At 52.2% G+C, this 25006-nt stretch overlaps 1 protein-coding gene across 4 annotated transcripts in view; it reads right to left on the minus strand.

Moving 5' to 3' along the window:
- The window catches only part of Ccdc57 (coiled-coil domain containing 57), a 91980-nt gene that overhangs the window by 45009 nt on the left and 21965 nt on the right, over positions 1 to 25006 (minus strand). For all 4 annotated transcript variants that reach the window (XM_055592134.1, XM_055592136.1, XM_055592135.1 and 1 more), the window contains exons 4-14: positions 23061 to 23162; positions 22778 to 22935; positions 22521 to 22595; positions 21130 to 21330; positions 17734 to 17892; positions 15204 to 15366; positions 14566 to 14700; positions 6662 to 6875; positions 5944 to 6096; positions 3454 to 3554; positions 2199 to 2372 (exon numbers count right to left, since the gene is read on the minus strand). In XM_055592134.1, coding sequence (XP_055448109.1) covers positions 2199 to 2372; positions 3454 to 3554; positions 5944 to 6096; positions 6662 to 6875; positions 14566 to 14700; positions 15204 to 15366; positions 17734 to 17892; positions 21130 to 21330; positions 22521 to 22595; positions 22778 to 22935; positions 23061 to 23162 — 1635 coding nt within the window. The remainder of the gene's footprint in view (positions 1 to 2198; positions 2373 to 3453; positions 3555 to 5943; positions 6097 to 6661; positions 6876 to 14565; positions 14701 to 15203; positions 15367 to 17733; positions 17893 to 21129; positions 21331 to 22520; positions 22596 to 22777; positions 22936 to 23060; positions 23163 to 25006) is intronic.

Below are 25006 nucleotides of genomic sequence, written 5' to 3' on the forward strand. Positions count from 1 at the left end.
TCCTGGCCTGGCCCACCTGCTCTTGACGGTTACGAGAAGCCATGACAATGGGCCACAATTCTGCGCACTTGAGCTCCCTGCCCTGGAACATCCTGGATGCCCTGCTCTGGCTTCCCGGTCCTTGCCAATGCTGGCAGGTGCCTGTGCCCTCTGGGTGCTACTGTTCCTCAGGTAGCCTGAAGTGTGTGGGTGATTGCACCTATAGGTGACTGCACCCAGGTGCTTCTGGCATCTGCTGCAGGCCACAAGAGACTGAAGGGCTCACAGAAAGACACAGCAGAGGCAGGAACCCTGAGTCAGGGAAGGTCCTAGGGGAAGCTCTGACCAAGCCAGGAAAGTGCAGCAGGCTCCCAGGGAGCACTGTTACAGGCCCAACTCTCAATGTGTTTACTCACTAATGCTCTGATGTAGGAATCACTTCACATTTCCTTCTTAAAAATTATTCATATTACGTCTGTCTGTCTGTGTGGGGTGCTGTGTATGCCACTGTGCACATGTTGTGGAGAACATGGGTCCCAGGGGTTGCACTTGGCCTCAGGCTTGACAGCAAGTGCCTTTGCCTGCTGACAGAGCTTGCTGGCCTCCGCTTCGTTGTCTGTTCTCTTGGTCCACATCATTTCAGGATTTCCTCTAAACTTGGTGGACTGCAGTCTCTCCTGGCTGAGGTGGTCAGCTGGAACCTTTTCCAGCTGGCATCTGAACCCTCCTAGTACAACCATTTGGAACTGGCATTGTTCAACGAGCCCTGACCCTGGACCTGGAGTGAGAGATTGTGGAGCAGCTTCTGGACACAGGCGCTGGTGGCCGCAAGGTCTCGGACCGTGGGAGTGGGCACGCGCACGTGCCCTCTATTTCTCTACGCTTCAGGACAGCTGAGGCCACTGCCTGTGGTTCCAGCTCATCAGCCCCCTTGGAAGCATTGATTTCTAGGCTTCCCGGTCTCTGGGCATCTAACACTTGGTCCAGATGGGGCCATGCTGCCAGGCAGTGGGTGCCAGCCTGCAGCCTTGTCCAGCAGGGCACTCATGTTTCTGTTGCTTCATTCCCAGAATGACTTCACAGTGCCAAAATCATAGCTACTAAGACCCAGCAGGGGCAGGGTGCCTGCTAACTGTGTTTTACATCTGTGAGTGCTGAGGCCGAGGCCCACTGCTTCAAACCAGTCTAGCACCATTTAAAAGCCAGTGTGATATGGAGTGCTGAGCTGCCCACTGACTTGAGCCTGGGGAGGGTGGGGTGCAGGGACCCTGGGTGAGCACGGCTCAGTACGTCCATGTTGGTTAATTCAGGCTCTTGCTGGAGCCTCAGCTCCCTCAGTCCCATGCCTGCCCTGCTTCTTCTTAGACACAGCCTCTGCCAGAGGCCACGGCTGTGTTCCTGTCCTTGTAATATGGTGCCATAAGGACAAACAGTGTCTTAAATGTCTCAGCTGAGTGCCTAGAAGCTATGGTGATTAATAGGTCCCCATCAGCAACCACAGGGGCCACGAGCCACTGCAGGTCGGCACAGGTAGCCAAAAGTGGCATAAGTCACCACTGCCACTGCAGGTCAGCTGGCAGGGGAGATCACTGTAGGTTACAGTAGGTCAGTGCAGGGGCAGGCCACATCACCCTAGGTCACCCAATGACCAGAGGGCCTCAGGGGCACAGCTCCAGAGGTAACCCTTCCTCCCCATGGCTCTCCTGGGACCGTAGTGGGAAAAAAGGGCTGCGCTTCTCAGCGGAGGTCCAGGGCCCTCTCTGTAGCTTAGGCTCTGTCATGGGATTCTGAGGACTCAGCTGCTCAGTCCTCAGCCCTGGCCACAGTGCTGACCAGATGTTGAGGGCTCTGTGGCCCTTCTCTCACAGGCAGGCCAGATCAGCTCACAGAGCGACTTCTTAGCCATCAGCCCAGGCCTGTCTGTGGACAGGTAGAATTCTCTGCAATGTGTTTCCTAAGGAAGGCTACTCAGTCACAGAGGGCATGGGCTCCATTCCAGCAACAGTATGGCCAGCCAAAGAAGTGTGAGCAAGCTCACAGAGAACAGCGGTGGGTGAAAAGGAAGGCAGTGTCTGGGAAGTTAACCTGTGGGCATGACTGCCTGGCTTCACAGCCCAGGAATTCAGCCATGTGCCAGCAGACGTGTCTGCCTTCAGCAGCGGAAGCTGATGGCCCATGGAGGGAGAAAGTGGTGGCAGTCCCGAGTGCGCAGCACCCACCTCTCTCTGTAGCTGCTGCCTGTGAGGAGGCTCTCGCTGGGGACCTGCCATTGTGAGGTGCTTCCTTAGCTCAGCCACCTGCTGCTGCAGCTCCGAAACCTCCAGGTGCACCTGGCCCACTTCCCTGGGGAGCTCGTGCTGGACAGTGCCCAGCTCCAGGGGTCTGTGCCGCAGCTGGGAATCAGGCAGAGGGCGAAGTTAGGAGGGAGGGGCTGTCCAAGGAAGGACGGGAGCATGAGGTGCCGGGGTGAAGCAGGGCCAAGTGGCTGTTCCTTCTCTGGCTGTACATAATGATCTGGGACCTGCCTCTGTGTGTTCTACTTCTGTGCAGTCCATGCCAAGGCCTGCAGAGAAGATCTTCATGAAAGTGAGTTACATCCTCCCTTGGGCCCTGGTTCCCAGGAAGACATAAACTGCTGCTGGAACACTGCCCGTGACTAGGAAGTCCTTTCTATGGAAAGGGCAGATGGAAGGCTGGATGAGGGAGCCCAAGCCTTTAATTCCAGCACTTGGGAGGCAGAGGCAGGTGGGTCTCCGGGAGTTCTAGGCCAGCCTGGTCCACATAGTGAGTTCCAGGACACACAGGGTTCTGTAGAGAGACCATCTCAAAAGACCAAACCCGGGGGTGGGGGTACAGAGGAGACAGGAGGGAAGTGAGTGTGAGGGGGAAGCTACAAAAGGCAGGGACAGGCAGGGGCTACAGTTCAGTTGACAAAGTGCTTTCCTAGCATGCATGAAGCCCTGGGCTTAACTGCCAACATCACACAAACAGGGTGTAGTGATGCATGCCTGTGACTCCAGCACTTGGGAGGTAGAGGCAGAAAGATCAGAAGTTCAAGGCCATTCTCAGCAAGTATGAGGCCAACCTGGGTTACATGAGAACCTAGCTTTAAAAAAAAAAAAAAGACAGTGGGAGAAGCGGCTGTGGTGGATGTGAGGTTGAGAAAGCAGAGTTGGGAGCCAGCTCTCTCTGTAGCCATGAATGACCTTGACTCTCCTGCCTCTACCCCCTGGGTTGGGATACGGGCACTCATCACCGTATCAGGCTTCCCTGTGAGTCATCCATCTATAGCCACACACAAGATAAACCAAACGCCATACAGCGCAGTCCTTTGTTCTGAAGGAAACAGAGGTTGGGAAGACACCAAGGTCAGTGAGGTCACACCTGGCACCGCGCAGAGCCTGCGCCTGTGTCCAAACCTGGTTCTTCAGTAGGGGGTGCGTGTAAACCTTACATGTCGGGGGCTAGTCTCACCTTCTTTCTGAGCTGTGTCAGCAGCAAGTTCAAGAGATGCACTCTGTCTCCAAGTTTTCTGAGTGCCAGCGCAGTAGACTCCTGGTCTGTCAGGGCCAAACCTGCAGAGAAGAGCAGTGTCTCTCAGCCTCCCTGCAGAGTTGAACCTCTTTTCCCAGAGGCTCACTGAAGCTCCTAACTGACCTTGAGGTAAATTGTGTCCATCCTTGAACCAAGAGTTGGGTCCCTAGAGAGACCAGAGGTGCGCTGACTGTCCAGTACACCCTTACGGAGAGAGTAGACCTTAGGATGAAAGCCAGCCTTACCAGGTCAGGTCAATTTTCCCACCTAAACACAGGACCATTTATTTGAAAAGTAAGAGAGAAAAGATGCTCACATAATACCTGGGGCAAAGATGCGACACCTGATATTCCAAGCTATTTGAGTGGAAATAATACATGGAAAATACATACATATAAAATAATAAGAATAATAAATGTATGTACAGCTGTTCTTTTGAGGACACTCAGGGCACCTAGGCCTGGTGGCTCACAGCTATAAATCCCAGCTGCTGAGGACGTGGAGGAAGGAGGATCACGGCTCACAGAACCAGACGAGCAAAACAGACAGGGTCAGAGACTTCTTCCCAGAAGTTTGAGAACCTGATGAAACAGATAATTTCCTAGTATAAGGTAACAAGAATATATAAAAAGAAAATATACCAGCTGGTGGAGGTGGCATACGCCTGTAATCCCAGCACTCAGGAGGCAGAGGCAGGCAAATCTCTGTGAGTTCAAGGCCAGCCTGGTCTACAAAGTCCAGGACAGCCAGGGCTACACAGAGAAACCCTGTCTCAAAAAAAAAAAAAACAAAAAACAAAAAACCCACCCCTGCCCCCCATTAAAAAAAAGAAAGAAAGAAAGAAAGAAAAAAAGAAAGAAAGAAAGAAAACATGCCAGCAGTGGTGGCACAGGCCTTTATTGCCAGCACAGAGGCAGATGGATCTCTGTGAGCTTGAAACCAGCCTGGTCTACAGAGTGAGTTCCAGCATAGCCAGGGCTACACAGAGAAACCTTGTCTTGGGGGAAATAAAGATGAAAATAAGAACAGTCCCTTAACTACAAATACATTAAGTTTCAAAGCTTCCAACAAGGAAAACTCTAGGCCCTGGTGATTTCAAAGTTGAATTCTACAAATAATTTAAGAAAAATGTGTGTCTGATCAAGCATATTTCTAAGGACAGAGTAGCCCTGGTTCTAAATTCTGACCTGAACATTAGAAAAACTCAAATGAAGCATAAGTGTAACCCGCTCCTGAGCCAAACGTAGTAGTTCTGGTGTCTCCACCAGACACTGGCAAGCAGGGCTCAGGAGCCCACCAGGAGGCGTGCCACAGTCTCTGGGCTCCTTCCCAGGAAGGAGAGGTGTGACAGGACAGAGAGTAGGTTTCACCCTGCTTTGCTCACTATCACAATGGCATACAGAAGAGTCTGGAAGATGAGTGAGAGATAGCCCTGGTCAGGGCTGGGGCCCCTGGATGACCCATGTGCGCCTCAGGCACTGGGGGTGTCCATGGCACCCCATACACACTCCTGTCCAGAATGAGAGCACCGGAAGCCTGACAGTAATGACGCCTGTCCGCTGTGCTCCTGCCTCAGCGCCGTGTCAGCTCTGCACCATGAGAGCGGACGCCTTGCAAGGCCTGAGGCACAGGGGCCACAGACGTCTGGGACTTGGCACCGTGAGTGCTGCTTCGGGTCCCTCAGCGGCGCAGGCGTTTGAGCACTTGCTCCCCAGTGGTGGTGCTGTGTAGGGAGGTTTAGTAAGTGGCCGTGTGGCAGGAGCTGCTGCAGGCTAACGACCCGCACCACTTGCGGTTCGCCCTCGGCCTGCTTTGTGCTTATGGTTCACGATGCGCTCTCAACACGCTGGCCCAGTGGCCATCCCTGTCTGCTGCCCTGTCTTTTAGTCTCTGACCCTATGCACACAGACATCAGAATAAATGTTTTCTTCTGTACATTGTCTAGTTCATGGTGTTTTTTTCACAGCAACAATAAAGTAACCACTACATTCACTTTGACAGCCAGGGCAGATTCCAAAAGCTCAGGAAAAGGTGGTCGTGGTCACTCAGAGACTGCAATCCCACTGTGGTACACTAGCAGGGTGTACCACAGCCTGCAAGATGGCTACCCAGGAAGACAGGCTATACACACTCAGGGGCTCTCCTGCAAGCTGCTGACTGATGGGGAAACTCAGCACTGTGAAGTCTGGCATTGCTCACTAAAGCACTTTAGACAGAAGACACCAGACACACACACACGTGCCACATAATTCCACTTACGTGAGAAGACAGAGTTCCCTCCCATCACCGGGGACTTCCAGGAGTCGGGCCTGATGGTGGGAGCACTGTGCTCAGCGTGCATGCATTTGGAAGGCCTGTCTCTAGTCCACCTCAGTTTCCACCATCAGTGTTACCAGGATAGCATAAGGTTCGGGCGTCTGGGGCGCTCACCGGCTGCTTCTGCAGAGCCACAGGCACCAGGGTGTGGGTCAGCAGTGGTCAGGGATGTCTTCACTGGCTCTTCCATGCCTTGCAGCTGCTCTTCCAGAGCCTTAATTTTATCCTTTAGGTTTTGCATTTCTGCTTCAAGGGCCAGAACATAATCTGCCAAAACACACACTCACTGGCACGCTCGCTCCGCTTGGCTGCTGCCACAGCTACAGGAGCCTCAGCTCTCCTCCCCTGGTCTCTCCCAGGTCCCAGCTCCCAGGACCTCCCTCTGCCTCTCAGCTCAGCTTCCATGAGCTCCAGGAAGGCTTTGGGACCAGGCGTGAGGACTTGCCTGCCTCCACTCCCACAGGCTTTGTGGTAACTCCCACATCAGGGACAGGCCCCTTAGAAGCAGCCATGGTGCCTGCTAAGAGCAAGCGTGGGTGCGGCTGCCACCTCAGGCCCACCACAGCATGCTCCTCCTGAGGAAGGCCCAGCCGGCAGCCTACTGACCAGGCCCCATCTGCCCCGAGCTTGCCAGGCCATCAAACATGTGTCCTGCCCTCCCCGCCATGTCACCAAACAAACATTGTTCAATACAGAACTTGAGTCTCTTGGAGGACAAGCAGCTGTTGCACTTTGTGACCTGTCTAGGGGTGCACACGCCCTGTTCTTTACTGCTCCCGGGACCCCAACATCTTCTCATCCCTCCTCCTCATCTCTACCTCTCCCTGCTCACCTGGAGGGGCCGAATCTCCTCCAGCCTTGGGATCAGGACCTGCATCTAAACGCTCTTCCGAGTGAGCAGGGGGAAGATGCCCGCTCAGCATTTCCATCTCTCTCCTCATCTGTGCAACAGCATTCCGCAGACCTGCATTCTGTTCCTGGAGCCTCTGGATCTCACTAGATGGAAAATCTTTCCTCATTTCTCCTTCACGCTGCTGTGCAGGTACCTACCAACCACACAGATCAAAGGAGAATAAGTACAAACAAAGAGGTCCTGTAGTGAAAAGTTTTGGTGTGTTTAAAACCCAGTTATGTTATGTTTTGTAAATGTGTTTTTGTTTTAATCCCATGTGTGGTATATGGGGCTGACTCAGATGGTCCACACCAGCAAGCCGCCTGGTGCTGGCTCTGAGAGGGGCTCTTTGCCAACTGCAGATAGTTTTAATTCTGAGGACTCTGACAAGAAATAAACAGTAGAGCCAGGAAAGAGACTGGGGGCTCTGAGAAAAAAGAAGGGTGCTGGTGCTCCCCGCTGCTGCTCCTGGTTGTTGATGCAGTTTGACAAGAAGTTGGAGATACCCTGAAATGAAGATTCGACTTGCCCCAAGGTACCCAATAACCCTAAGCAGCAGGAAGTAGCTAAAGGAAAATGACGCCCCTTTCCCCTGTAACCTTCCTTCTCTCCTACCTTGTGTTGGGGTGGTGGAAGGGACTTGGGGGTTGAAATGGAAGAAGAGGCATTAAGAACCCGAATAAGGTAGGTAAAAAGTTTGCCAACAAGGCCCTTTGCTCCAGCTGACCTTGGAGCCATGTCTTGTCCTCTGGAACTGCATACCCTCTGAGCGGAACAGCCACCACCTTCACCAGAATAGCAGGGTATTTGCAAGACAACCTCAAGATCAGGCTTGCTGACTGCTGACACTCCCTCACAGGCGGGAATGAAGGGGTCTCTGGGCCCTCATGTGTCTGTGTCTCTCACTCAGGAGTATGCTAGGAAGGCGGAAGGGCACTGGGGGCTCTGCAGGTGGGTGACTGTTCACTCACAGGCCTGTGTTTGGCACATCCCAGGATTTATGAAGATTTTTTAAGTTTTAAAAAAGATTATTTTTTGTTGTTGTTGTTGTTTGTGTTTTGAGACAGGGTTTTTCTGTGTAGCCTTGGCTGTCCTGGAACTCTCTTTGCAGACCAGGCTGGCCACAAACTCACAGGCTGGCCATCCACCTGCCTCTGCCTCCCACCCCATCCTCTCCTTCAGTGCTGGGATTAATGGCATGTGCCACCATGCCTGGCTTGTTTATTGTTTTTTTGAGACAGGGTTTCTCTATGTAGCCCTGCCTGTCTTGACTCTGTGGACCAGGCTGCTGGTGAACTCACAGATCCACCTGCCTCTGCCTTGCCAGTGCTGAGATTAAAGGTGTGTACCATCACTGCCTGGCCAAGATTTATTTACTTTTATTTTATGTGCATTTGTGTTTGGCCTGCATGTGTGTCTGTGTGAGGATGTCGGATCCCTTGGAACTGGAGTGACAGACGGTTGTGAGGCACCACGTGGGTGCTGGGAATTGAACCCGGGTCCTCTGGAAGAGGAGGCAGTGCATTAACTGCTGAGCCACCTCTCCAGTCCTGGCTTTAAGAATTCTATGCAGTTTTAGAACAATCCGACAATTCACTGGGTAGAGTACATCTGAGAGCAGAGAGACGAGCAGGAGTTACAAACGCATCAGAAAGCATCGGAACGGTCAGGAGGAGCAGAGCTCCTGGCGCCTGGGGACAACACGTGGTGCAGACAAACTGACGCTCACTCAGAACAAGAAGGGGAAGAAAAACCCTCATGACCAGAGGGATTTCACATGCCCATCAGTGCAGACTGAGCTGAGTCTGACCTGTTACCAGCTTCTCTGGTAACAAGCCAAGCAAGGGCCAGCACAGGAGATCCTAGCCGATCTCCTGAAGAGACACAAATGTGTCCAACACCACAGCTAGAAAGATTCATGGATTTTTATGTTCTGGCTGTTCTGACTGCAAATATGTACATGCATATTTGCACTATACGTGTATCACACAGAGGCCAGAAGAGGGTGCTGAACACCTGGCATGGAGTTACAGATGGCTGTGAGCGGCCATTTGTATGGTGGCCATATGTGTGGTCCTGGGAACTGAACCTAGGTCCTGTGCAAGAGCAGCAAGTGCTCTTAACGGCGGAGCCATCACTCTAGCCTCCCTCCCTCCCTCCCTTACACCTGTGACGCCAAGCTGGCTCTCCTCATCTCAGGCTGGCTACATCTTCTCCTTCTTGGGGTCCCCAAGGTGACAACTCTGGAGCATGAGGGCTACCCGTCTGATCTGCCCTAGACAATGAGTGAAGTTCCTATGAACAGGTGCCAGATAGGAGCCTGTAAAATGACTGTGTCGCAGTCAGCCAATCCCAGTTAGCCAAGGAAGCCTATGGCAAGTTTGGTGTCAGCCTCTTGCACAGCACAGGCCCCTGGCCATTCAGACACAGTCCCCAGGTGCTCCCAGTGAGGCCTGCGGCCCTACTTGGTGGCCCTCAGGCAGCAGCTCCAATGCTGGCTTGTGAGGCTCCCCAGCAGGGCAAGGGAGGCAGCCCTCGGCATTCGGCTCAGCTTTTCGTAGGGCTGCCCCTCAGGAGCTGGCGAGGGCTTCTCCCGAGCGCTCTGGCCCATCACTCCACTCCTTGCACACGCTGGCATATCTGGGAGTCACACTGGGCACTCCGGTTGTTGCCCAAGATCAAGGGTGCACTTAAGGGGGTGGTGGGCGTGGGTTGTTCCTGATGACAGAACACACTTCTAACGCTTATTGTTTGCCTAACAAAGAAGCCAGCCAACCGATAGGCCTTGCTGACCTGCTTAGCTGGTACTTGGAGACAAATGTCCTCTTTTGATTGCTAGCCTAGGGGAAAAGTACAAGAAAGCTTCCAGTAAGGCACCATTGATGAAAATAAGTACTTTATCCTCTGTCATCTGTCTATAGTGTTTCCTGTGTTCAGACTGGGGAGCACTTCATCTATAACCTCAGGAAAGCCTGTGAGGAAAGGTCTGTGGGTACCAAAGCTATGGACCCTCATCTTGAGGGTCCCCTTGAGGCCTCTCTGCTTGTGGGAGAAATACGGCCACACTGCTAGGGTGTGTCCTCAGTGCTCAGTCCCTAGGGCCACCTGCCTCACAGGTCCCAGGAGGCCACAAGTATCTTCAACCAACTTTCAACTTGGAACTCGAGTGTGAGAGCTCAGAGAAGAATTTGGTTGCTGTTGTAAACTACTCAGCTCCGGCAAGCCCACCGCATGGCTCTGGGCAAGTGCCAGCTGCCAGCACCAGAGCCATCCATCAGTTCCAGTGCAGGCACTATCCTCCCTGTGTCCCTTTTTGTGATCTGGGAACTTGGCCTTCAAGGGAATGTCAGCTTGGCAGGAGAAAGACAAGTCTTAGGCAGCTGTCCCTCAGGAATGGCCCACAAGAACTTCAGTATTTGTACCCCAGAGACCTGATGAAGGGGCAGATTTTTTTTTCATAGAGGGGCAGATGTTCGACTACCGAAAAAAAAAAAAAAAAAAAACAACAAAAAACCGTGTGCTAAATCCATCTGAGGGAAGAGAACCCCAATCAAGAAAACGCCTCCGAAAAACCAGGCCGTAGGCTAACCTGTAGGGCATTCTCTTAATTAGTGATTGATGGGGAGGGCCCAACCCACTGTGGGTGGAGACATCCCTGGGCTGGAGGTCCTGGGTTCTACAGGAAAGCAGGCTGAGCAAGCCAGTGAGCAGCGCCCTCCATGGCCTCTGCGCCAGCTCCTGCCTCCAGGTTCCTGTCCTGCTTGAGTTCCTTCAATGATAAACTATGATGGAGAAGTGTAAACTGAGTAAAGCCTTTCCTCCCCAACTGGCTTTTGGTCATGGTGTTTCCTCACAGCAATAGAAACACTGACTAGCCACCATTAAAGGAAGTCCTGGAAAAGGGTCACACAGAGTTAAGCCTTGTCTTCAAAGGGGCGCAGAGTAGGAGAGCCTGTAGAGAGCCAGCCCAGGCTGAGCTTTAGTGCCATCTGTGGGAGTTTTCTGCAGCTTCAGGAACATATAACCACACAGAAATTCATCCTCTCCTGTTAGCAGGCCCAGAGCCTGACATTGCGCTGTGCTTCATCTAAAGGCTTGCAGAGGATCTGTTCCAGCCTTGTCAGCATCTGGTGCTTGTTAGTAATCCTTGCTGTTTTCAGGCTTGTAAATTTGTCCCCTGGTCTCTGCCCCTGCCATCACACGGCCATCCTGGGCATCTGCATGTCCTCTCCTCTTAGCACAGCAGGCACAGGGAACAGGGCGTGGGGCTGTGCTGCTCCAGCATGGCTCATCTTAATTTACTCCCCCCTCAGCTATACGATCTCAGTGAGTCATACGCTTAAGTTTTGGGGACAAGACTTGAAGCTGAGTGCTGTGGAGAATGCAGCTCAGCCCACAGGCATCCTGCAATCAGTGTCTGACTGAAGCCATCACTGAGCTGCTAGGCCAGGACACGTGGAGGAAAGGCCATCTTCTTCCATCTTACATTACTCAGACAACATGCATGAAGTCATGGTCTGTGTATAGAATTCCAACCTCTCACCCAGGATTTAGTGATGGAAAGGGCTCCTAAGCCAGCTTGCTGAGTAAGACCACTTGACTTGAAAGTCTGGCCATTTGAGCATGATTCCTGGAATATTCATGGTGTAAGGACAGAACCACTTCCCTAAAGTTGTCCTCCGACTCCACCCATGTGGTGTGTGCACACATGTGCACACACATTCACACAAAATAAATAATGTAACAAAAAAAAACCTGACTACATCCTGAAATGCTATTCTGGACATTTGGCAGTACACTCAATTTTCCAAAACTGACACCATTAACTGATGAGGTTAATAAAAGAGGAAGCACTATTTTGCATTTTAAAAATGAAGGCCTGTATCTCCAACCAAGGACCATTCATGGATATAACCTAGAACCCCTGCTTGGATGTAGCCCATGGTAGCTCAGTATCCAAGTGGGTGTCCTAGTAAGGGGAACAGGGACTATTTCTGACATGAGCTCAATGGCTGGCTCTTTGACACCCCCCCCCCCCACAAACCCGAGGGAGGAGCAGCTCTGCTAGGCCACAGAGGGGGACTGTGCAGCCAGGCCTGAAGAGACCTGATAAGCCAGGATGACATGAAAGGGGAGGAGGACCTCCCCTATCAGTGGACTTGGAAAGGGGCAGGGAGAAGATGAAGGAGGCAGGGTAGGATTGGGAGGTAATGAGGGAGGGGGATACAGCTGGGATACAAAGTGAATAAACTGTAACTAATATTAACAAAATAAAAATTTAATATAAAAATATGAAGGCAAGGCAGGTGTGGTGGCACATGCTGTCCCAGCACTTGGGAGGCAGAGGCAGGTGAATCTCTATGAGTTTGAGGCCAGCCTGGTCTACAGGACAGCCAGGGCTACACAGAGAAACCATTTATTGAAAAATTAAAAAAAACAAAAACAAAACAAAACAAAAAAAAAAACCCACAACAACAACAATTTAATGCTCTGTATAGTCTATATAGTGAGCTGCAGGACGGCCAAAGATGCATAGTGAGTCCTGGTCTCAAAAAAACAAAAAACAAAAATAGCTGGGCATGGTGGCTCACACCTTTAACCCAAGCACTCAGGGAGGCAGAGGCAGGCAGATCTCTGTGAGTTCGAGGCTAGCCTGGTCTACAAAGCAGGTTCAGGGAGCCAAGGCTACATAGTCTTGAAAAAAATAAAAAACACAGGAGCAACCAAACCAAAAAATCTGGGCACAGGTTGTTTTCTAAGACTGATACTCCAGCCAAGAATCATGCATGGTGATAACCTTAGAACCCCTGCACAGATGTAGCCCATGGCAGTTCAGCCTCCAAGCAGATTCCCTAGTAATGGGAACAGGAACTGTCTCAGACATGAACTCTGGCTCTTTCATCACCTCCCCTGATGGCCGAGCACCCTTACCAGGCCACAGAGGAAGACGATGCAGCCAGTCCTGATGAGAACTGATAGGCTAGGGTCAGATGGAAGGGGAGGAGGACCTCCCCTATCAGTGGACTGGGGAAGGGACATGAAAGGAGATGAGGGAGGGAGGGTGGGATTGGGAGAGGTTGAGGGAGGGTGCTACATGTGGGATACAAAGTGAATAAATTGTAATTAATAAAAAATAAATAAATTAAAAAACAAAACAAAACCCTCAAAGAAAACCAAAGCATTTGTGATACTGGCTAGCGATGATGTGGGCGTGAGAGGCTTTACCCTAGACAACTCTTCCTGCTCCAGCTCTCCTCCTCCTTTGTGCCGCAGCGGCCTGAGAAGCTGCCACTGCTCACACGCCTGTCCGTCATGAGGTGGCAGCGCACAGCCAGGAGTGCACACAGCCAGCCAGTCTCCTGTGGCCAAACAATCCCAGGGAGAGAGGTGGGACCCTCAATATGTCCTGCGATGTCATGTGCTCAGGTTCAGCACAGGGAGGAAATCACTCCCGGACCGTGAGCTTCACAGCAGGACAGTGAGAAAGAGTGTGCAGCGACAGAGCACATTTATGTGTGTGGTGTTTGGCCCTTGATCACGCAGGAAAAGTGCTCTGTCCCTGTACCCTGACCTATTTAAAAATTCTCAGTCCATGCTGGCCTTGAACTCACAATTTTCTTCCTTCAGCTGCCTGACTACTGAAATTATAAGTGTGTGCCACCACACTTGTGTGAGTGTCTGTGCGTGTATGGATGTGTCGTGTGACTCTGTGTAACTTAGGTCCTTCCGCTTGCACAGCGAATGTTTTAGGCACTAACCCACTTCCCATCCTGTCAAATATTCTTATTTGGATATTCTCTTTGGAGTGGGTGGGGTTAGAGACAGGGTTTCAGTGTGTAGCTCTGGCTGGCCTGGAACTCACTATGTAGACCAGGATGGTTCCCAACTCACAGAGTTCTGCTGGGATTAAAGGGAGGCACCACCATGCTGGCCCTTGAAATAGTCTCCTTATCTATTTTATGTATGAGTGCTCCATCGGCAAGTACACCTGCACACCAGAAGAGGGCACCAGATCACATTACAGATGGTTGTGAGCCATCGTGTGGGTGCTGGGAATTGAACTCAGGACTTCTGAAAGAGCAGCCAGTGCTCTTAACCTCTGAGCCAACTCTCAAGGCCCCCTTGAAATATTCTTAACCATGGCCAGGACCATAGCATGAAATAGAGAGACTCTGCCCACCAGGTCTTCCATGGCAACGTAACAGAAGCCATAGCCAGAGAATTAAATCGATGAGGACAGAAATCAGAATATGGCTGCCTTTGGTAGGGAGATGGGACCAAGGGAAGGGTGTAGGGAGTTTTAGAGAGTGAAGAAATGGAAGCATATGTGGTATATTTACCTATTAGACTCTCTTCAGGATGCTAGACCTTCTTCATTTTGTCACATTGGGATGCAAGAACACCCATTTAAAAAAAAACAAAAAAACAACCTTTTGCAGGCCCAGGATAATGCTGTTCCCAGCCTCTCCCAGTCTAAGGGTGCCTCTAGGAATCAGCTCTGCTAACAACTGCAACAGCTCAGGCAGGTAGGTCTCCATGCTGGCGGTACTCACCTCTAAGAGGGAGGCAGTCAGAATCAGTGCAATGTCTCCACAGGTAAAGACTTGCTGCACAAGCCTAGTCATCTGAGTTAGTCCCCCGAAACCCACCGCTGTGGAGCTGGTGCCCTCTGACCTTTACACACAACAGGAATGATAAATAACAACAAATAAAATGGTCTGGTCTGGGGAGTGGTGACACAGCCTGAGCACAGAACAACAAGCAACTCAGCAGCGATCTGACGCTGCCACCTAGTGTACAGGAGCACGCCTTTCTTCAGCCTCTTTGCATCAGCAGGGGCTCACCCGTGCCTGCGGTCCAGCGAGGACACCGTGTGTCCGCAGCGTGTCCATGGCCTGGTCTCGCTCCAGTGACACAGCCTCCAGCAGTGCCTCCTGCTGACGCAGCGCCCTCTCTGTCTCCTGGAGCTTCGCAGCAACCTGAGAGAGTGTCATCTGTGGGCCGCCTGGTCTCAGAGGCCAGACTCCCTTTTGCTTACAAAGTGGCCAGCAGGGTCAAGTGAATGGCCACAAGAGCAATATATATGTCACTCTCAGCATGCTGGGCCATGGGGGGGGGGCGGGGGAGGACTTTCCTGTTCGGCTATGGTGCCTAGTTTGCCCTGGCCAGGCAGAGGATACGCCAATGGGTAGGGACCAAATCAGCACTCCCAGAACCATGCCCCTGTCAGGAAAAAGAACCCCTAAATACATCTGGGGACAGGGCAGAGACTGGTTTTTGTCCAGATTGGCCTTGAACCTGAGATCCTCCTGCCTCCTTTTCCTGAGCAGCTGGAACTACTGGGCTGCATCAGCACACCAGGATGACTGTGACTCTGCCACAGATTAACTGGTGTTTTCTGAGTTAAAAAAATTATATGGCAAGGGCCAAAGCCATCCTGTACCGTCCTGCATAGACTCCACACCCACAGCAACCAGCACACCTGATCTCTGGCCTTGGTTAGCCCTTGGATCAAAGTCTCTGATCTCTGGATCTGGTCTCGTTCAACGTCATCACAGCGATGCTGCCAGTCTAGGCACAGCTGTACCTGCGCCCGCTCCAGGCTCTGTTCCTTTTCCACGGCCAGGGCCAGTTGCTGTTTGTACCTACAGACACACCCCAATGTCCCATGTTAACTTTCCCGAGGTCCCTTCAGCATGAAGAGCAAAGCTGGGCTGACAGCTGAGGGGCTTCCATGATCCTTGGCACGTCCTTCCCATGGCAAGCTTAGTCCACGACAAGGAAAGACACATGTGCGGTACAGGGAAAAGTGGCCTGAGAGAAGCCTGCAGGAACAACAGCCCCTGGGGACAGGCAGACATAACAGGCACCGACATTCACCAAACGCTGGAGGAAACAGTGTGGTGGCCACACTCTGTGGACAGAAGCAGTGTGCAGACAGAGAGGGAAGCTAACCCAAACCAGGGCTGAGCAAACCCTCCAGAGACCCTCCAGAGGGGAAAGCCGGAGCATGGGCCACGGGGTGGGGGGCACGAGGGCTGAAAAGCAGGAGGGGCTGAGCGAACAGGTGGGACAGCAGTTTGCAAAGGGGGACAAACACGCCTGCTCATACCGCACAGAAGCCAGGGTGGTGGGAAGCCAGGACAATCCTAAACGCAGGCGAACTTAATGCGTAACTTCCCAGCACAGCTCAAGATAAAACTGAGAGGGAGCCACGCCCATGCACACTCTTCTGTAACTGACAGGCCCAATAAGCAGATCACAGGACATGGAGACAAGAACACTGTTAGCCACCACTGTGCTCAAGGTGACATTTTCAGAGCTCAGACGGCAACAGGGCGTATTTTGTCTGTAAGTCTGCTTAGCCAACCTTTGGGGCAGAGCACGTTCCAAAGGCACAAAACAGGTTGCAGAGGAAATCAATCACTCAAGGTGCATTCTGAATCACAGCAGACTCAGGTAAGAAATCTCTGACAAATGGCACCCAACACTAAAATCCCCGGGGATTAGTCAACATGGTTCTAAGCCATCTAGTGACCAGAGGACACACAAGGAGACAGTATTTTAGCAGAATGACATCAGGATTTGTTGGGTGTAGCTAAGCTATGTTTGAGAGGAAACTTTCACTAACCACCTCTGAAGGAAGGGTGTCTCAGTTAATCATCTTGCTCCACTCTTAGGATCAATCAGAACAACAAACCAAAGCCAAAAGAAACAGAAGACAACAGACAGCAGTAAGACTGAGAACAGAAAACTGAGAAAAGTCAAATCCAAAAGCCAGTTCTTCACCAAGATCAGCAGAATTGATAGAACTGATAAGCTTCTGGTGAGGCTGGTCTGAGATACAGGAGAGACCATTAAATGAGCAGTGTCAGGGGTAAGAGGGGCCCTAGCTGTCCACTCACATGCAGTAAGATAGCAGGAAGGAGGAACATGCCCACAAGTGGATGACGTGGATAGATGGACACAAACTACCAAAGTGGACAGAAAAAAATACAGAGAGGAAATCTTTAAAAAAAAAAAAAAAAAGCAGCCATAGACTCAAGCATCACGGCTACTGAGAGCGTAAAGAACCAGTGGCATCCTGACTTCAAAGCAACAAAACCAAACAAGCTAGGGTCAAAGCTGCATGGTAATCCTCCACTCAGGTGTCCAGTCCAGGCTGAGCCACCCCAGGGCAGCCAGATGGGGGTGGGGCAGTCAGGGCTGGCTACAGGGGATCGGGGTTTCCAGGGGTGCAGGGTGAGGTATAGGCGGCTATGTCCGTCCAGATCCACCCTGTGGACACTGTTTTATTACATCTGGTTGACTTGGTTTCATTATGGAAAACAGGTCCTTAGCTCCACTCAAGCACATGTTAACACAATGACCTGGAGCTGGTTGGTTGGTGGCTCACATCTTTAATCCCAGCACTCGGGAGGCAGAGGCAGATGGACTGCTGTGAGGCCAGCCTGGTCTACAGATCGAGTTCCAGGACAGCCAAGGCTACACAGAGAAACCTTTCCAAAAAACAAAACCCAAACTAAAACAAACAAACAAACAAAAACCAACAAACAGGAAAACATGAGCATGTTTTATTTGTTTGTTTTGTTTTGTGTGTTTTTTTTCCTTTGAGACAGTCTCTGTATGTAGCCCTATCTGTCCTAGAAATGTGTGGATCAGGCTGGCCTTGAACTCACAGCAATCTCTCTGCCTCTGCTTCCAGAGTGCTGGGATTAAGGCTGAAACACAAGCACGTGGAAGGCAGAAGAAGGTGGCCACTGCTCGGCTCCATAGCAGCCCTTTGCTGCTTTCCTTGAACCCTGAGATTCCTTATCCCAACGCGTCTGGGCACACCCGCTGGGCCTGGGTATTTGCTCTCTGTACCACCATGATCTGCTTATGGCTCATTTCCCATCCCTTCCCACAGAGTTCAGGGCCAAGCTTGTTTTACATAGCTCCAATCCGAGAACCTGAAGTGGTTCTTGTCCCCAGGAGACACTCAGCAAAGGCGGCTGCCTTGGGGACAGTACCTGTCTATGTCCTGCTGGAACCTGGCCACCTGGGCTTTGAGCTTCATCCCTTCCTCCTGCAGCATCTGGACCTGAAGGTCTTTGGAGACAGCATCCTTGGACATCTGATCGATCTGGGCATCCCAAGCAGCTTTCACAGCTGCCGCATCGTCGCGAAGCCTGCACAGGAAGGTGTCACACCGCGAGGTTCTTTTCCACTCTCTCCTGTTCCCACACAGACCAAAGGGATACACACAGAGCTGCACTTGTAGAAAAGCCACGTCAGCACTGGGGAGGCAGAGGCAGGCGATCCCTGTGAGTTCAAGGCCAGCCTGGTCTACAGAGTGAGTCCAGGACAGCCAGGGCCGCACAGAGAGACCGTGCCCAGTGTGGCCATGACAAGCAGAGAGCGGGTAGCCTCCCTGGGTCAGGAGGCCGGTGCTGAGAGTTCAAACCTGGCTTGTGCACAATGAAAAAGGCCACCGTGCCAACATCTCTGCACGTTTGGGAGTGTGGAAACCACACGTGGAAGGCATCAATCTATAGCCGCTGTGGCAATCTGGTGTGACTCTGCTGTATCTGGTACTGAGGAAATGGGCCTAGAAATACACCTCATCCCTTCTCACCAAGCTTCCTCCCAGGCCAGCCAATACTCCCAGAAATACCTGGCCCAGGGACCTGTGTCCACTGTGGCCTCTCTTCCACATTCTACCTCCTTCCTAAACACTTGGCTTGGCTTAGGGGCCAGGGCACAGCTACGGCGCTCTCACGATGAAGATCGTAGACACTGACAGCTCCAAGTGGAGCAGGCTGGTCACCACCAAACCTGCTTTCCCCTTAATCCCATATGTGTACCCTGCGGTTTCAGAGAAAACAGAGAGGGTGGCTGCGAAGCCCTGAGGTTTTCACTGAATCCCAGCGCACGCTCAGGACAGAGATGAGCGTACAACGGAACACCCCAGAAGTAAGAAGAAAGACTCAAGTTGACAACTTCTGACCCTCTTCTCTTGAGATGAGGTCTCAGTTTGCAGCCTAGGAAGGCCTCAAACTTGAGATCCTCCAGCTTCCTCCTTCAGAGCTCTGAGGTGACAGGCATGACACCCTGCCCTGCTGTCTGTTGTCAGACGCCCTGTCTTTGGAGGAATAGCCCTTAATAGGCAACAATTGCTTAGAACAGAAACAACTGCTTAAAACAGAAATCAGTTAACACTGGGGCGGCACAGTGCAACTGCAGCACTTGGGGGCTGAGGCAGGGGTGGTGGGAGTTCTCAGCTGGCCAGGAGATCTAAAGAGCCCTTCTTTCAAAACAAAGCAGAGTCATGAATTCAAGGCTTCAAGAGAAGGAAGCAGCCAGCCTGTTCGAGGCCCCACCACTGCAGCTACACTGACAGGGAGTAGGAACACAGCCATGAGCTAGCACACCGCCAAGGCAGACAGCACACCTGGGACACTACTGGCTCACCCGGGCGTAGGTGAGTGATCAGACAACAGCGTGCTATACTTAGTACAGTGATGTGGGACAAGTTGCTGCCGCCGCCTCCCCTCCTCTCCCTCCTCCTTCTCCTCCTTCTCCCCCCTCCTCCTCTTCTGTTTTTCCAGGCAGGGTTTCTCTGTGTAGCCCTGACTGTCCTGTAACTATCTCTGTAGATCAGCCTAGCCTCAAAGTCACAGAGATCCACCTGCTCACCTCCCAAGGGCTGGGACGAAAGGAATGTGCCACCACTGACTGGCTGGAACAATATTCTTAAAGTCTAACTTTTAAAGTTTTACCTTTGCCTTACGTGCATGGGTATCTTGCCTGCATGCGGGTGCTAGGGACAGAGCCTGGACCCGGAGGAGCAGCCAGCACTCTTAACCACCGAGCCATCGCCCTAGCCCATGTAAAAAGCTTTGAGTTCCTGACATTTCACAGGTATAAGACTACCTCTCCCCAGGACAGGAATGTAATTTCGGTGATTTCTCTGTTTAAAAGAAGATATAAAAACCCATCCCAAAGAAATATCCAGTTGCTAAGCCCGGGAACATTAGCAAATGCAAGACTTCAGTGTTTCTACTGAACATAGCGTCCCTCTGGCTGTTTCCTCACCACTCAGGATGAGGCTATTACACAGCCAGTGCTTTTACGACAGTTTCTCTAGCACCCAGTTTCCTGACACGAGGCAAGGGCAGCAGGTGGCCCAAACTCTCAGGCCTGAATTAGACATTGGAAGGAGGTGTACTGAAACACACCTGTAATCCCAGAACTGGGGAGTCTGAGGGGCAGAACAGAGGCTTCCAAGCCAGCCCAGGCTACACAGGGAGACCTTGTCTCAAAAAGCAGACAAAACCAACTGCTGAACCCAGAGCTGTATGTTCCGAAATTCCAGTTCTGTTCATATCCACAAAAGAACTGAGAGCAAGTCTACAGAGGAGATCACATACCTGCGCTAAGGCAGCATTATTTGTGAGCGCCAAAGTGGAAACAGTCCATACGTGCGGAGTGGATAAAGGCCTGTGGCCTGTCTGCACTGGATATCGGCCTGGGAAGCGAGTCTGACTTAGCAGCCTCTGCAGGCCATAGCCTGTGTGCTATGTATGGTATTTCTTGTGAATGTGCAGGAGTGTGAGTAAGGACAGATACAGATACACACGTGTGGACACACGTGCCTAGGTCAGAGGTCAACCCTGGGCGATGTTCCTCAGGAGCCATCTGCTTTGGTTTTGGAGATAAGGTCTCTCACTGGGCCCTGAGGCCTACTGATATGCTAGGCTAGCTAGCCAGTGAGTTTCCCACAGCTTCTGAAAATGTGTATCTTGACCCAATCATAACAATTTAAAAGAGAATGAATGACATTCTGTAAATGTGGGTGAACCTTGAGAACGTGAGTCTCTGTGACAGGACAGTCACATAAGGGCAAGGGCAAGATTCCTAGAGCTAGCAAAGGCACAGTGAGGGCAGACTAGAGGCTGTTGCCAGATGGAGGGGCAGCTAGTGCTGGACAGGAACAGCCCTGCAGATGACAGGTGGAATGGCGCCTGTCACACTGATGCCAATGAACTTCACACTGAAAGAGTGGGTGGCAGACTTTGCCAGGCACTGCACTGCATGCCTGTAACTCCAGCAGTGCCTGGGAGGTTGAGGCAGGAAGGTAATTAGAGGGCAGCCTGGGCTATCCATCAAAACCTTGTCTCGGAGAGGGAGAAAGAAAGGCCAGGTACAGCGTCATAGGTAGTCCCGGCACTTGGGAGGTGGAGGTACAGGGTCATAAATTCAAGGCCTTCCAACGTTAGAGAGCAAGTCTGGGCCAGCTTGGGCCAGAAAGGCCCTAAAGTTTCTCCACCCGCCGAATGCCATTTCCCTGGGTCTAGAATGGCCCGTGCCAGCCCAGGGCACAGGCACACAGGCTGCTGGTTGGCGGGCCTGAGACAGCAGCTCACCTTTCAATAAGGGCCTTCTTCTCTCTGGCATCATCAGCGTGCATCCGCTCAGCCCTGCTCAGCTGGCCCTCAAGGGTTTCACAGTGGGCTTGCAGCTCCAGCACCGTGGCCTCCAGCGCCTGCAGCTGCCCTGCGTGGGCGCCCTTCACTGCCGCCAGCACTGCGTCCTTCTCCATGGCTTGACGGTCAAGCTCTTCACATCTGAAACACAGGGATGGGTCCCATGGGGGCTCACTCAGTGCCCTGGAACCTTCCAGAGTATCTGCTGTCCTTTCTTACACTACAGTTGTCCCTGACAAGATGGCTGCCCCTTCAGGAGTAACTGGTGTGTGTGTGTGCTTGTTCTTTGCATGTAAGCAGCTCTTCTTAGATGTCAGGTTCCTGGATGCCCCCCAATGCTCACAACACAGACGCCAAGACAGGCTCACAGAGCATTCTTCGCCCACCACCAAGCTTCCTGCCCGGCCCATGGAGAACAGGCTCCGTCTGCCTCGCAGGCACTGCACAGATTATGAGGAAACACAAGTGAACTTGGTCCCCTTCTTCCTCCCTCTTTCCCTTCCTCCTACACGCCCCTCCTGAGTGTTTGGTGCTATGGTAGCTGTGTTTCCTTTGGAATAGAAAGGAAGTGATTCTTGCCCTGGGGCTGAAGTCCTCCTCACCAGCAGCGCACCTTGGGACTTTCCTTTCTGACTAAGGACTATGCTGGTCCCGATGCAGCTTGGGGGAGGGCGAGGCTTGGATTGCCTGGTTGGTCCCACCCCGAGCCCACACCATCTACTTCCTGGGTGCCCCAGACACCCGGCAACATGAAGCGCCTGCTGCTGCTGTCTGGGTCCCAAGCCACAATGAGTACAGGGCGCGTCAGCAGGACAGAGAGCTCAGAGACTCTCCATTAACCAGAGGGAGAGGCGGCTGGTCAGCACGGTAAAGCTCAGGGAGCCAGTGTAACATTTATAAACGCGTTAAAAAACAAGTTTTAAATGCTGACTTTTAATTTTTAAATATTTATTTATTTAGTGTGGGGACATGTGTGTAGAGTCGGTTTTCTTTTCTTTTTTACCACATGGGTTCCAGGGACAGAACTCAGGCCACCTACAAGTGACAAGTAACTATGCACAGAGCAACCTAACCCACCCCTAAAAGCTAACTTGTACCTAAGTTACACTTTTAAAAGTCTGTTTTGGGCATTGGAGGTTAAATCCAGAGGTTCAGATATTCTGGGCTTGTGCTTCACCAATCAATGAACATTTTAAGCCTGGAGACCTCGGTTGCCCAGTCCTCTCTGAGGAAGTGGAGCTTGGAGCCAAAGTGGCATCCTAGCTCAGGCTCTCCCACAGGGCCCTTGTCTCAGTGACTTTGAGAGGCACCACCCAGGTAGAAGCACTCACTTCCTCCTCAAAGTCTCCTCTGCTCTCTTCCGGGTCAGCCGTTCGGAGTGAAGCTTCTCCTCCACGACCTTTATCCTAAACAAACACTGTGTTAGTAAAAGCAGTTACACACGGGACCAAAGAGCAGAGCTGGGAGAAACTAGGAAGGCAGAGCCACCAGGACCTAGTCCTGATAGCTGCAGGGCCCGGGACAGAGCCCACGACACAGAGCCCACGCACCGAGCACCCGCAGGGCCCAGGACACAGAGCCCACGCACCGAGCATCCTTCACGGCCTCCAGATCCTGCAGCTCCTGAGCACGGCCCTGCAGCTTCCTCTCCAATTCCAAGTGCTCTGTTTCTGCCTTCCGCAGACTCTCTGCTGCCTGTGCGCCCGCTTCTCTCAGTGCCCGGAGCTCTTTGTTCAGCTGTTTTAGCTGAGACAGAGGGAAAGGCCCAGGGGAGTGGCTGGTAAAGGAACAGTGTGGTGCCTGCAGCCCAGCGTGACTAAGGCTGGCAGAGTGACCAGAACCCGAAAGCCTTCCAAAGCCCCAGCAGTTACCTCGAGCTCTTTGGTCAGGACTGCATTGCTCATGTCCTCAGCCCTCAGCTGGAACTCATGTTCCCTTCGCCGCATTTCAGACTCAAACTCCAGCAGCAGCTCCTGGAACAAGAAAGTGAAGGGGGCAGTCCCTCAGACACTCAGCTCACACTCGACACTGCTGCTCCTCAGGAAACGCCATGCTTTCACAGTGCGCACAGACTTTCTGCTTTACACACGTCATAGTTTAGCTGTGGAAAACAAAGCCTTCATATTTTCCTCCCATCATCACACACACACACGCACCCACACACATACACAGATATATAGATATAAATACAGATATAGGTATAAATATAGATATATAGATGTCTTTAATCTCAGCACCTGGAAGGCAAAGGTGGACAGATCTCTGAGTTTGAGGCCAGCCTGGTCTACAAAGCAAGTTCCAGGCCAGCCAGGACTCCACAGAGAAACCCTGTCTCAAAAACCTAAAAAACAAATTTGCTGTCGGTTCACTCATATTTCATTAAAAAAAAAAAATCATTAGGCTGGCAAGATGGCTCAGTAGGTAAAGGCACCTGCGGTCAACCCTGAAAATGAGACTGAGATCCTTATAGCCCACGAGAGAGAAGGCATCAAGTTATTCTCTACCCTCTACATGCACGCTCACACGCACTCCAAATCAAACACAATTAAAAACAATTTCCCAGGGCTAAGAGTGCGCATTGCTCTCATAAAGCATCCAGGTTTTATGCCCAGCACCAGCACTGGGCAGAGCCTGTATACACAGCTGCCGGGAGTCAACACCCTCTTCTGCCTTCTACGATCACCTACACACATGCGCACAAATTCTCTCTCTCTCTCATATATATGCATAAAGAAAATAAAATTACATTAAAAAGTTAAAAGTGGCCAGGCGGTGGTGGCACACGCCTTTAATCCCAGCACTAGCTAGGCAGAGGCAGGGGGATGTCTGTGAGTTCAAGGCCAGCCGGGTCTGCAAAGAAAGTCCAGGACAGGCAGGGCTACACAGAGAGACCCTGCCTTGAAAAACAAACAACAACAGCTTGTCAGGTAAAAGGGTCATAAACGAAACCATCTTAAGAAGCGTCTCTGAGGGATGACTGGCTCGTGGGTGCCGCCCTCACAGGGGCTGGTGGAACGCTTCCCAGGCTGCAGGATCACTGCTGACAGGACAGCACCGTTCCCCTTCTGCACACTTCCTTTGCGTTTCTCTGACGTGATGAGGCCAGCCATGGGGTCCTCCAGCTGCCAGTGAGCCGGAAAGGCCTCTTCCCTCTCTCTACTGTCAGGTGTCTGCACTCTCATTTCTGACTGGCACAGAGCAGGAGCCCCTGGGAGAACTGAGTGCTCCAACTTGTGAGAGCCCTGCAGTCCTGGGCCCTGAGGACAGGCTGGGGGAGCACAGTGCAGTCTGCGAGAGTGGCCCCTCCCGTCCCCACCCCTCCTCTACCCCATGAGGCACCCACCAGCCTGCAGACACACCTGTGCACTGCACCGACCAGCCCTGACAGACAGGCCCTCACACACGTGTGCACCGACCAGCCCTGGCAGACACACGTGTGCACCGACCAGCCCTGACAGACAGGCCCTCACACACGTGTGCACCGACCAGCCCTGGCAGACACACGTGTGCACCGACCAGCCCTGACAGACAGGCCCTCACACACGTGTGCACCGACCAGCCCTGGCAGACACACGTGTGCACCGACCAGCCCTGACAGACAGGCCCTCACACACGTGTGCACCGACCAGCCCTGACAGACACACGTGTGTGCACCAACCAGCCCTGGCAGACAGGCCCTCACACACGTGTGCACTGCACCGACCAGCCCTGGCAGACACACGTGTGTGCACCGACCAGCCCTGGCAGACAGGCCCTCACACACGTGTGCGCTGCACCGACCAGCCCTGGCAGACAGGCCCTCACACACGTGTGCACC

Source organism: Psammomys obesus, unplaced genomic scaffold, assembly GCF_907164565.1.
Source record: "Psammomys obesus unplaced genomic scaffold, mPsaObe1.curated_primary_1811, whole genome shotgun sequence".
NCBI classification, from domain to species: Eukaryota; Metazoa; Chordata; class Mammalia; order Rodentia; family Muridae; genus Psammomys; species Psammomys obesus.